This window comes from Neoarius graeffei, chromosome 6 (genome assembly GCF_027579695.1).
Source record: "Neoarius graeffei isolate fNeoGra1 chromosome 6, fNeoGra1.pri, whole genome shotgun sequence".
Classification (NCBI taxonomy): domain Eukaryota; kingdom Metazoa; phylum Chordata; class Actinopteri; order Siluriformes; family Ariidae; genus Neoarius; species Neoarius graeffei.
Window position 1 is genome coordinate 53,981,867 of NC_083574.1, and position 12,642 is coordinate 53,994,508.

General features: G+C 39.3%; 1 protein-coding gene across 1 annotated transcript in view; it reads left to right on the forward strand.

Annotated features, from left to right (window-relative positions):
* The window catches only part of st3gal2 (ST3 beta-galactoside alpha-2,3-sialyltransferase 2), an 82,782-nt gene that overhangs the window by 59,435 nt on the left and 10,705 nt on the right, over positions 1–12,642 (forward strand). Inside the window, exons 4-5 of the mRNA XM_060923855.1 lie at positions 7,635–7,814; positions 8,203–8,248. Of these exons, the coding sequence (XP_060779838.1) occupies positions 7,635–7,814; positions 8,203–8,248 (226 nt within the window). The remainder of the gene's footprint in view (positions 1–7,634; positions 7,815–8,202; positions 8,249–12,642) is intronic.

The following is a 12,642-nucleotide window of genomic DNA, read 5'->3' on the forward strand; positions in this document are numbered from 1 at the left end:
ATTTCCAATACAGAAGCATGCCTGTATGTGATGCAGTGCCCTCTAAGGGCCCGAAGATCACGGGCACCCAGTATGGTTTTCCGGCCTTGACCCTTATGTACAGAGATTCTTCCAGATTCTCTGAATCTTTTGATGATATTATGCACTGTAGATGATGATATGTTCAAACTCTTTGCAATTTTACACTGTCAAACTCCTTTCTGATATTGCTCCACTATTTGTCGGCGCAGAATTAGGGGGATTGGTGATCCTCTTCCCATCTTTACTTCTGAGAGCCGCTGCCACTCCAAGATGCTCTTTTTATACCCAGTCATGTTAATGACCTATTGCCAGTTGACCTAATGAGTTGCAATTTGGTCCTCCAGCTGTTCCTTTTTTGTACCTTTAACTTTTCCAGCGTCTTATTGCCCCTGTCCCAACTTTTTTGAGATGTGTTGCTGTCATGAAATTCCAAATGAGCCAATATTTGGCATGAAATTTCAAAATGTCTCACTTTCGACATTTGATATGTTGTCTATGTTCTATTGTGAATACAATATCAGTTTTTGAGATTTGTAAATTATTGTATTCCGTTTTTATTTACAATTTGTACTTTGTCCCAACTTTTCTGGAATCGGGGTTGTACTTTGGTTGATCTTGCATGCCTACAGCTCCAGTTTCCTGAGCTCAGTTTTGTGTGGAGTTTCTGTACACGTTCACATCATGTCCTCCCACCATAAGGTTTCCTCCGTGTTTTCCAATTTCCTCCAAACTCCTAAAAACATGCCAGTAGGTATATTGACTGCTCTTAATTGCCCATAGGTATGAATGCGTATTGTGTGTATGGTGCCCTCTGATATAGCTTAGACGCATCTTCTGATTTAATTTTTTTCTTTATTTTTATGAATTAAAAGACATTTCGTGTCTTAAAGTAATGATGGACTGTCGTTTCTCTTTACTTAATTGAGCGGGTCTACAGTGGCTATTTTGAATAATCTAAAATATGAAACCTTTTTTTAACACTTTTTTTGTTTACCTCAAAATTCCATACATGTTCCATATGCTATTTCATAGTTTTGATGTCTTCATTTTTCTACAATGTAGAAAATAGTCAAAATACAGAAAAACCTATGAATGAGTAGGGGGGTATCCAAACATTGGACTGGTACACTATATATATATATATATATATATATATATATATATATATATATATACAGGTCCTTCTCAAAAAATTAGCATATTGTGATAAAGTTCATTATTTTCTGTAATGTACTCATAAACATTAGACTTTAATATATTTTAGATTCATTACACACAACTGAAGTAGTTCAAGCCTTTTATTGTTTTAATATTGATGATTTTGGCAAAAAAGTAAAGGAAAACCAAAAATCCCTATCTCAAAAAATTAGCATATTTCATCTGACCAATAAAAAAAGTGTTTTTAATACAAAAAAAGTCAACCTTCAAATAATTATGTTCAGTTATACACTCAATACTTGGTCAGGAATCCTTTGGCAGAAATGACTGCTTCAATGCGACGTGGCATGGAGGCGATCAGCCTGTGGCACTGCTGAGGTGTTATGGAGGCCCAGGATGCTTCGATAGCGGCCTTAAGCTCATCCACAGTGTTGGGTCTGGTGTCTCTCAACTTCCTCTTCACAATACCCCACAGATTCTCTATGGGGTTGAGGTCAGGAGAGTTGGCAGGCCAATTGAGCACAGTAATACCATGGTCAGTAAACCATTTACCAGTGGTTTTGGCACTGTGAGCAGGTGCCAGGTCGTGCTGAAAAATGAAATCTTCATCTCCATAAAGCTTTTCAGCAGATGGAAGCATGAAGTGCTCCAAAATCTCCTGATAGCTAGCTGCATTGACCCTGCCTTTGATAAAACACAGTGGACCAACACCAGCAGCTGACATGGCACCCCAGACCATCACTGACTGTGGGTACTTGACATTGGACTTCAGGCATTTTGGCATTTCCTTCTCCCCAGTCTTCCTCCAGACTCTGGCACCTTGATTTCCGAATGACATGCAAAATTTGCTTTCATCCGAAAAAAGTACTTTGGACCACTGAGCAACAGTCCAGTGCTGCTTCTCTGTAGCCCATTTCCTGCACACGCCTGTGCACGGTGGCTCTGGATGTTTCTACTCCAGACTCAGTCCACTGCTTCCACAGGTCCCCCAAGGTCTGGAATCGGCCATTCTCCACAATCTTCCTCAGGGTCCGGTCACCTCTTCTGGTTGTGCAGTGTTTTCTGCCACACTTTTTCCTTCCCACAGACGTCCCACTGAGGTGCCTTGATACAGCACTCTGGGAACAGTCTATTCGCTCAGAGATTTCTTTCTGTGTCTTACCCTCTTGCTTGAGGGTGTCAATGATGACCTTCTGGACAGCAGTCAGGTCGGCAGTCTTACCCATGATTGCGGTTTTGAGTAATGAACCAGACTGGGAGTTTTTAAGAGCCTCAGGAATCTTTTGCAGGTGTTTAGAGTTAAGTCGTTGATTCAGATGATTAGGTTAATAGCTCGTTTAGAGTACCTTTTCATGATATGCTAATTTTTTGAGATAGGAATTTTGGGTTTTCATGAGCTGTATGCCAAAATAATCAGTATTAAAACAATAAAAGACCTGAAATATTTCAGTTGGTGTGCAATGAATCTAAAATATATGAAAGTTTAATTTTTATCATTACATTATGGAAAATAATGAACTTTATCACAATATGCTAATTTTTTGAGAAGGACCTGTATATGTATGGGTGGCACGGTCGTGTAGTGGTTAGCACTGTCACCTCACAGCAAGAAGGTTCTGGGTTCGAGCCCAGCGGCCAACGAGGGCCTTTCTGTATGGAGTTTGCATGTTCTCCCTGTGTCTGCGTGGGTTTCCTCCGGGTGCTCCAGTTTCCCCCACAGTCCAAAGACATGCAGGTTAGGCTAATTAGTGGCTCTAAATTGACCGTAGGTGTGAATGGTTGTTTGTCTCTGTGTCAGCCCTGCGATAACCTGGCGACTTGTCAGATTCGCCCGAATTACCATTACCTCTCGCCCGAATTATAGTCAGCTGGGATAGGCTCCAGCTTGCCTGCGACCCTGTAGAACAGGATAAGCGGCTACAGATAATGGATGAATGGATAATATATATATATATATATATATATATATATTGTGTGTGTATGTATAAGTATTTAAGTGTATATAATATAAGGTGTCTTTATATCTATAGCTGTAATTGTAATAGCCCCTTTAATGAGCCTGCTGAATCACATGCTTCTTTATTCATGCTTCAGAAAGTATGGGTATGTGCACCAGGCAACCAAAAGCATTGAAGCAAACGAAATGCAAGATGCAGTCTCTGCCTGCAAAATCACAGAGGGGTCTATCTGGATCTAAAATTATCAAACCACCACAGAGTTGGTTGAAGAATGCTAGGTAATTCGGTCTGTAATTATCTCAGGGGAGGAGGGAGAAAAACACTGACATGGCTGATCCAGACAGAAATAAAATCACAGTGGAGCACCTACACATTCTGGAATTTAGACTCCAATGGGAGTCTTCATCCCCTTCAAATCGGGCTTTTGCTATAAAAAAAAATTTAATATTTGATAGTATTTGCTCATTCTATATTGATTTTACTGTTACTATTAAGCTTTATGTGTGCAAGATTAAACCCAGTATGATACAATGTGCCCAGAGCACTTTTTAACAAGCTTTTTAAATTGTATTGGAGAAGAAATTTCAAAGCCTCTTGATTTTACTGTGCACTGCTTTTTTTTATTTCTTGCAGTGCTGTATTTATCTAATGAATCTGACTATTGTATGTGCTTCTGATCTTCAAAAAAAATGTGTGTTCGAATCGTGACAATGAGATGGATGGCCTTCCTGTCTTTGCCAATCAGAGTGTTCAGGCCTCCTATGAAGTTACACTGGCAGCATTAGAAATGTGCAGCATTAGATGTGGCAATTTGTTGTGTCTCAGAGGAGAAGCTCCCATGCTCCAAGATTAATAGTTGTGTGGTATACAACTATTGTATGTATGTGGTGAGATTTGATACATCTCATCTCATCTCATTATCTCTAGCCGCTTTATCCTTCTACAGGGTCGCAGGCAAGCTGGAGCCTATCCCAGCTGACTACGGGCGAAAGGCGGGGTACACCCTGGACAAGTCGCCAGGTCATCACAGGGCTGACACATAGACACAGACAACCATTCACACTCACATTCACACCTACGGTCAATTTAGAGTCACCAGTTAACCTAACCTGCATGTCTTTGGACTGTGGGGGAAACCGGAGCACCCGGAGGAAACCCACGCGGACACGGGGAGAACATGCAAACTCCACACAGAAAGGCCCTCGCCGGCCCCGGGGCTCGAACCCAGGACCTTCTTGCTGTGAGGCGACAGCGCAAACCACTACACCACCGTGCCGCCCATTTGATACATTTAAAGTGTAAATCCAGTATGAAGCGAAGAAACCACTCAATTCTGAACACAGTACTTTTAGCCTTTCTTCTTTTACAGCTGTGCACTGTAGTGATTTATAATGGTCCTTCCTGGCATCACCCAGGAGAGGATATGTTCCCTTTTGAGTCTGGTTCCTCTTAAGGTTTCTTCCTAATTTCATCTCAGGGAGATTTTTTTTTTTTGCCACTATCACTGGCTTGCTCATGAGTAATCGACATCTATATCCAGATTTAAAAGCTGCTTTGTAAACCTGTTTTGTGACAAAGTTTATTGTTAAAAGCACTATACAAATAAAAGTGAATTGAACTGAATTGAGGGCGGCACGGTGGTGTAGTGGTTAGCACTGTCGCCTCACAGCAAGAAGGTCCTGGGTTCGAGCCCTGTGGCTGGAGAGGGCCTTTCTGTGTGGAGTTTGCATGTTCTCCCCGTGTCCGCGTGGGTTTCCTCCGGGTGCTCCGGTTTCCCCCACAGTCCAAAGACATGCTGGTTAGGTTAACTGGTGACTCTAAATTGACCGTAGGTGTGAATGTGAGTGTGAATGGTTGTCTGTGTCTATGCGTCAGCCCTGTGATGACCTGGCGACTTGTCCAGGGTGTACCCCGCCTTTCGCCCGTAGTCAGCTGGGATAGGCTCCAGCTTGCCTGCGACCCTGTAGAAGGATAAAGCGGCTAGAGATAATGAGATGAGATGAACTGAATTGAAGTAAACTTTCATCGAAAACACATAGAACTAGTGTATGCCTGGATAGTGTAATAGGAGCAAGTAGGAAAAGTTGTAAATTTTCGTATACTTTTAGTACTCGATAGCGTATATGCTTAATGCACTAATAGTACACGTTAAAAACATTTTAAATGTATACAGCGGAACTATTCTGTGCTATTAGTTCAGAAACTCTTTGTAAAAACGTCTGTTCAAATGTCTGGTATTGACTTTTCTCTCTTTTTTTTGTTAGAATATATCGTTAAAAGTTATAATTTTGATAACTGGCTGAGAAAAGGCTTGGTGCATAAACTTCAGTAATGGTACATTGTTGCATAGGATTAATTATAACCACTGTTGCTGCAGGACAAAATTCATTTTAATAGATGATAAGAACGGGCAGCACGGTGGTGTAGTGGTTAGCGCTGTCGCCTCACAGCAAGAAGGTCTGGGTTCGAGCCCCGTGGCTGGCGAAGGCCTTTCTGTGCGGAGTTTGCATGCTGTCCACATGGGTTTCCTCCGGGTACTCTGGTTTCCCCCACAGTCCAAAGACATGCAGGTTAGGTTAACTGGTGACTCTAAATTGACCGTAGGTGTGAATGTGAGTGTGAATGGTTGTCTGTGTCTATGTGTCGACCCTGTGATGACCTGGTGACTTGTCCAGGGTGTACCCTGCCTTTCGCCCGTAGTCAGCTGGGATAGGCTCCAGCTTGCCTGCGACCCTGTAGAACAGGATAAAGCGGCTAGAGATGATGAGATGAGATGATAAGAACTATTCAAAAGGTCAGTAAAGCCTACTCAAAGGCTTGATCTGGTACGAATGGTTTCATAGCTTAAACATGGTTCTTGTATACAAGGTATACCTGTAATTTATTAACAATAGCTCAGTATAATATGCAGGGAATAAGATATTTACTTTCCCAAGTACAGCAGGGAAGATTTTAATGATGATAGAGCTGCAGCAAAAAGGAAATTAATTTTAAAAAACTGTTGGGGGTATATGGAAATCTCAGAATTTGAGTGTTGAGCATTGGTAGCTGTGTGCTTGCCAAGCGTATGACGAGTGATATTATCAGGCAGGTGGTATCTTAGGGCAGTTTTTATTTACACTGGGCATGGCCTTAAATACAAATGCTGTAAGGCTGAGCATTGGTGTGCCACCCTCTGGTCCAAGTTGGAACAGAAAGACTTGCAGAAACATTGCAGCTCTCTTCTCTGCACTGGAATACCACCTGGTTTTTTCAGCTGTCTGTGAAATAAACCTTTCAGAAAGCAGACTCAAAATGCTTGCACATATGTTCTGGAAGCATCCAGATGAAACAAGCAGGCTGATTAGAGTGGTTTACTTTTTTTGTATGCCACTGAGCTTCTTACTCATGGTTTCATCAAGATTTGCATGGGTTTTGACAATTTTAAGCTTTTTAATCTGCTAGGCGCTTGCATTGAGCCTTAAATAAAGAACATGTTGCATAATATTTCTTATATCAGCTTAAGAAGGCGCTCTGGTTGATGAAAGCAAGACCTCGGCTTCCTGGAAAGGCTCTGACTCTGGGATAAAGAAGGAAAGCATATAGATTATTTTCAGAACATCAAATCCCAAGTCGATCAAAGTCTAAAGCGGTGCACACAAAGCTCAATTCATTTCTGAATCCCTTCATACTTGGCACTCATGAAGAAATGGAAATATTGAGATTCCAACAAACAGAGCAAACACGTGCACTTTCAATCAGAGATAGGGAAAAATAGATGGTGTAGGCGAGGTGGCTTACAATTCAGGCAAAAGGAGAGCGAATGATATGAAAGAAGACATAGAACTTGGATTTGAGAGATAATAGACAAGCTAAAGAGATGCACAGAGACAGAGGATGAAGTGAATCTTTTCACAATTTTAGCTGTCAGCTGCTTTCTTTTTTTGTCACGTCTTCTTTCCCCCTCTGCCTTTTATTTTTATTCATCTGTTTCTGCATTTCTCTTTGTTTGCCTCTTTGTCTTGGCACTAGATCTCTGTTCAGTCTTTCTGTTTCATTGTTCATTTCTATTTCAAAAATCATCAGCAAGTAGGTTATTTGCGGGGCTGTTTTTCAGCCTCAGCATGAAGGTTGATTTTATGGTGGTCTCCTTGTATTGTGAAAGCTTCCAGTATAAGCTCTGCGACACTTACAGTCCTTTCCTGGAATACATCAGAGTTCAGGTTATGTCTGATCAGCCAAGTGCTTTTATAGGTGTATGGCATCATGCCTGTGATCAAGATACTTTCCGTTTGGTCTGCATGTGTGTTATTTTTGTCACATGTTCCCTCAAGTTCATGCCAACCTGAGAATCATAGCTCAGATCAGGTCTATTTGTTCATTTGAAAATAGCCCTGTATGACAGAAATGTAATATGGCTGAGGAATAGAATTTTGTGCCAGTAAAAATGTCTGGTTTTACGGGTGTGTGCCTGAGTAAGCACTGTATCAGTTCCGTGTTTGTATGGACGTTTGGCAGAATAAACCTGGCACCCACTGTGGGCTATGAAGAGGACGTAGGCAGCCACACCACCCACCATTTCATGTACCCAGAAAGTGCCAAGAACCTGGCTGCCAACGTCAGCTTCGTTCTGGTGCCCTTCAAGACTCTGGACCTGCTGTGGATCACCAGCGCCCTCTCTACTGGCCAAATCCGCTTGTGAGATGTTCATAAACACACACACACCACACACACACACACACACACACACACACACACACACACACACACACACACACACACACACACTTCCCCAGCTTTGGTTTATTCTCATAAAGGGTCACTATCCTACTCTCAGGTTCTTTTTCTGTCACTTGCATAAAATTGGCTAGGCTATAAATATTTCAGTAGCATAATGCAGATACTAAGCAACTATAAAATATTCATAGGAGTCAGAGGTCTCACACTTCCATTTATACACACATGGACACACATACACTTTTATACATTTCAGGTTAGAGCACATGATTACTGTCTGCAGTAGATCACATCATTGCTTTTTTTCAATGTCATATTTGTTTTTCCCCCTCACTTCTTTTCCCCTTAGTACCTATGCTCCTGTAAAGCAGTTTCTGCGTGTGGACAAAGACAAGGTAATTTAATCTCAATGCATTTCATTAGACATTTTGTAATGCTGCATCTGGGTCTCAGCACTGCAAAAAATCTGAAAGAGCATCTGTTTATACCCAGAGCAATCATTCATTAGACTATATGAATCTGTGAGTTTATACATGTACAATTCCTTTTACAAAAAGGGATGCTGTGTAAAATATAAACAAAAACAGAATGTGATGATTTATAAATCATGGAAACCCTATATTTAATTGAAAATAATACAAAGACAATATATCAAATGTTGAAAATGAGAAATTTAATTGTTCACTGAAAAATATGGGCCCTGTTCTCAGTTTGAATTTGATGCCAGTAACACATTTAAAAAAAGCTGGGACAGGGGCATGTTTACCACTGTGTTGCATCACCCCTACTTTTAACAACGCTCTATAAACGTTTGAGAACTGAGGAGATCAATTGCTTTCGTTTTGAAAGTGAAATGTTGTCCTGTTTTTGCCTGATATACAGTTTCAGTTGCTGAACAGTTCGGAGTCTCATCTATCATATATTTGTGTTTCATAATGGGCCAAATGTTTTCAATGGGAGACAGGTCTGGACTGCAGGCAGGCCAGTTTAGCACCCAAGCTCTTTTACTACAGAGTTAACATACAGTTGTAATATGTGCAGAATGTGGTTTGGCATTGTGTTGCTGAAATAACCAAGGCTTTCCCTAAAAAGATGTTGTCTGGATGGCAGCATGTTGCTCTGAAACATGTATATCATTCAGCATTAATCATGCCTTCCCACATGTGCAGGCAGCCCATACCATGTGCACTAATGCGCCCTCATACTGTACCATCACAGATGCTGGCTTTTGAACTGTGCACTGATAACAAGCCGGATGGTCCCTCTCCTCTTTAATCCAGAGAACATGGTGTACATGATTTCCAAAAAGAATTTCAAATTCCGATTCATCAGATGACCAGACAGTTTTCCACTTCACCTTAGTCCATCATAAATTAACTTTGGCCCAGAGAAGGTAGCGGTATTTCTGGATAGTGTTTATATATGGTTTCTTCTTTGCATGGTAGAAATTTAACTTGCATTTGTGGATGCATTGACAGACTGTTTTCATAAATTATAGTTTTCTGAAGTGTTCCTGAGCCCATACAGTGATTTCCACTATAGACATGCATCTGCTTTTAATGCAGTGTCGCCTGAGGGCCTGAAGATCACAGGCAGCCAATGTCAGTTTTCAGCCTTGTCTCCTGCATACAGAGATTTCTCCAGATTCTCTGAATCTTTTAATGATATTATGTACCATAGATAGGCATATCAGGTGAAAATTCAAATTCAGTCCAAATTGCTTGAAACTGCTCTCATTGAATTCAGAATTGAATGCTAAACATACTTTTTAGAAAATTAAAATATGTTTATCCGTTCTTGAGATATTACGAATCAAAGATTTAAAAAATGGCTTAATTTTTAGAAAACTGATGTAATATTATGTGTTAGGCTAACATGGTCCAAAATGGGCCTCATTGACAAATGAGATCAAATGTTTTTTCTTAATAACTTTTATTTTTCAAGATATTTACATGGGAATTGGCAGGCACATAGATGGTTGTATACTGAATACAAAGTTTGAAAAATTAGTAAAAACCAATTATGCAAATTAGTATTTAATTAATATTAATTATGCTATTAGGTAAAAATGTTAAATTGGTACACTCTCTTCTTCAAAGTTTCACCAAATGGCTTTATTTGTGTAATATAAAGCTGATTTTAGCTCTCATTTATATATCACAAAGAAGGCGAAATCAGTGTTAATTATAAAATATGCATAAATATGCACTGAATGTCATTCACATCTACCATTCTCTATCAAAATAAAAAAGTAATAAAAGTATATTTCTAATACCCTCTTTGTGCTCTGTAGGTCTTTGTATTTCTAAGTAGGGCCTACTAGTGTTTATATGAAAGAATATAAATGATTATTTTTAATTAATGTTCACAGCTTTCAAGGCTAACCTCAAAAAAACTGTGTGAGCCACATCCAATACACAATTCCAATTAATTGAATTGAACTTGACACTCGTGTTTCTGACTTCTGGTTTTTAAAACTTTCATTCCGACCACAAAGATCTCAATATTTTTCATCAAAACAACTACAGTTATATTCTAAAATGGTTATTTATTTACATGAATCAGTTTGATTTGAAAAAAATAAGTAGGTAAAGCTATGAAAACTCACTTCAAAGTCTCCCGTGAATCATAACATCAAAACTAGCTAACGGAAAATTATGCTGACTACTTCATCAGAGACAGTGAGAGCTACAGAACATCCCTATAAAAGTTATTTGATTGATATTCACGAGTAATCCAGTCGGAAACCGATCAGAAGAGCGAGAGCCTGACTGCTTTCCTGTGACTCAAAAATTACCAGCAGTTTCCCAACGTCCCACGAGCAGAGAGTGAACTCTGTTGTATCAACTTCAACCTGCTGTTACTCCCAAAGTACTGAACAGATCTTAACGAGATAAATTTCTTTGGAAAGCAGAAATTATAAGCTTTTTAATGATAGTATTCATGATAGAAAATATTCAAGAGCTAAGCAATGATAGATTTGGAAACTCAGATGAGCGTCTGCATGCACAATTTTAACAGCACGGCCAGCGAGCGTCTGATACGCGTCTGATACGCTGATGTGAACCTCAAATTCCTTGCAGTTTTTCATTGAGGAACGTTATTCTTAAATTGTTGCGCTGTTTGCCCACACAGGCTTTCACAGAGTGGTGAACCCCCTCGCCATCTTTACTTCGGAGAGATTCAGCCTCTCTGAGATGCTCTTTTTATACCTAATCATGTTACTGACCTGTTGCCATTTAACCAAATTAGTTGTGAGACATTCCACAAGGTTTTTCTTTTTCTTTTTAGCATTACATAACTTTTCCAGTCTTTTGTTGCCCCTGTCTCAACTTTTTTGAACCATGTTGCTGGCACTAAATTTAAAATGAGCATGTATTTTTCAAAAAACAATAAAATTTCTCAGTTTCAACAATTTCATATGTTGTCCTTGTACTATTTCCAATGAAATATAGGGTTTCTATGATTTGCAAATCACAACATTCTGTTTTTATTTACATTTTACACAGCGTACCAATTTTTTTGGAAACAGCTGTAATATGTAAAATACCATGGCGTACAAGATGTAGTATATTCCATATCCACTCACCGGCCACGTATTAGGAACATCATGTAATAGCAGCACAATGCATAAAATCATGCAGATACAGGTCAAGGCTCACCCAAACCAGGCAGGATACTGAATATATTTCTAATCTTTAACTATCCAGTTTTAGTGTACACATGTCCCTTGTAGTCTCAGATTCCTATCCTTGGCTAACAGAAGTGAAACCTAATGTGATCTACTGCTGTTGTGCATTTTGAGATGCTTTTCTGCTCACAACTGTTGTAAAGACTGGTTATTTGAGCTCCTGTCAGCTTAAACCAGTTCTCCTCAGAACTCTGTCATCAACAAAGCATTTCCATCCACAGAACAGTAGTTTCTGAAACACTCAATCCAAGAAGAAAGAGCAGGCTTCACTCCCAGTCCTTTTTTAACTATTAGAATGCTGGACCAAAAATATAACTAAATAAAACAAGGAAAGGCTGCACTTTGCATGATTTGATTTTTATTTTTTCAAACATCTGTGCACAAATGCCTTTCGGTTTACTGCCTTCTTCAGCATGCACACTGAAGAAGGCACTACGCCGAAACATGTCTTATTTTATTTAACACACAATCCAGACCATCTGGTACTAATAGCCATCAAAGTCACTGAGATCAGGCTTTCTCCTCATTCTGATGTTTGATGTGAAAATTAACTGAAGCTCTTGACCTGTGTCTGCATCTGTATCTTTCATACAATTTCATGAATGCGCCGATGTACATTCATGAAATTGCATGAAAGATACAAATAAATAATAAAGTGGATGGTAAGTATATATTTTATATCCTATTTATGACTGGCCATTGAGAAAAATATTCAATTCTTTGATGCATGGTGATGCACACATGAAATATTTAGTATTAATGCACAAAATATTATAATCAGACTTATAATCAGGCATTTGAAGACAGTACCAAACATTTCTCATGAAAAATAATCATCTCGCTGTCATTAAAAATCACATGAAATCAATTTTCAAATTAAATTTTTATTTTTAAAATTAGAAGAAAAAGTTCTTTCCTACATCAAGCAATAGGGTCCTTTGGCCAAATATATTTTAATAAACTTAGTAGACTTTGTGAAAAACCTCATGAAGCACATTGAAACTATTAGGAAAAGTTATGAGTGTGAGAAAATTATGTCTGCAGTAGCCGAAGGAACCTGAGAGTTCAAGTCATTTAAAGTAGATTATTTTCATCTCA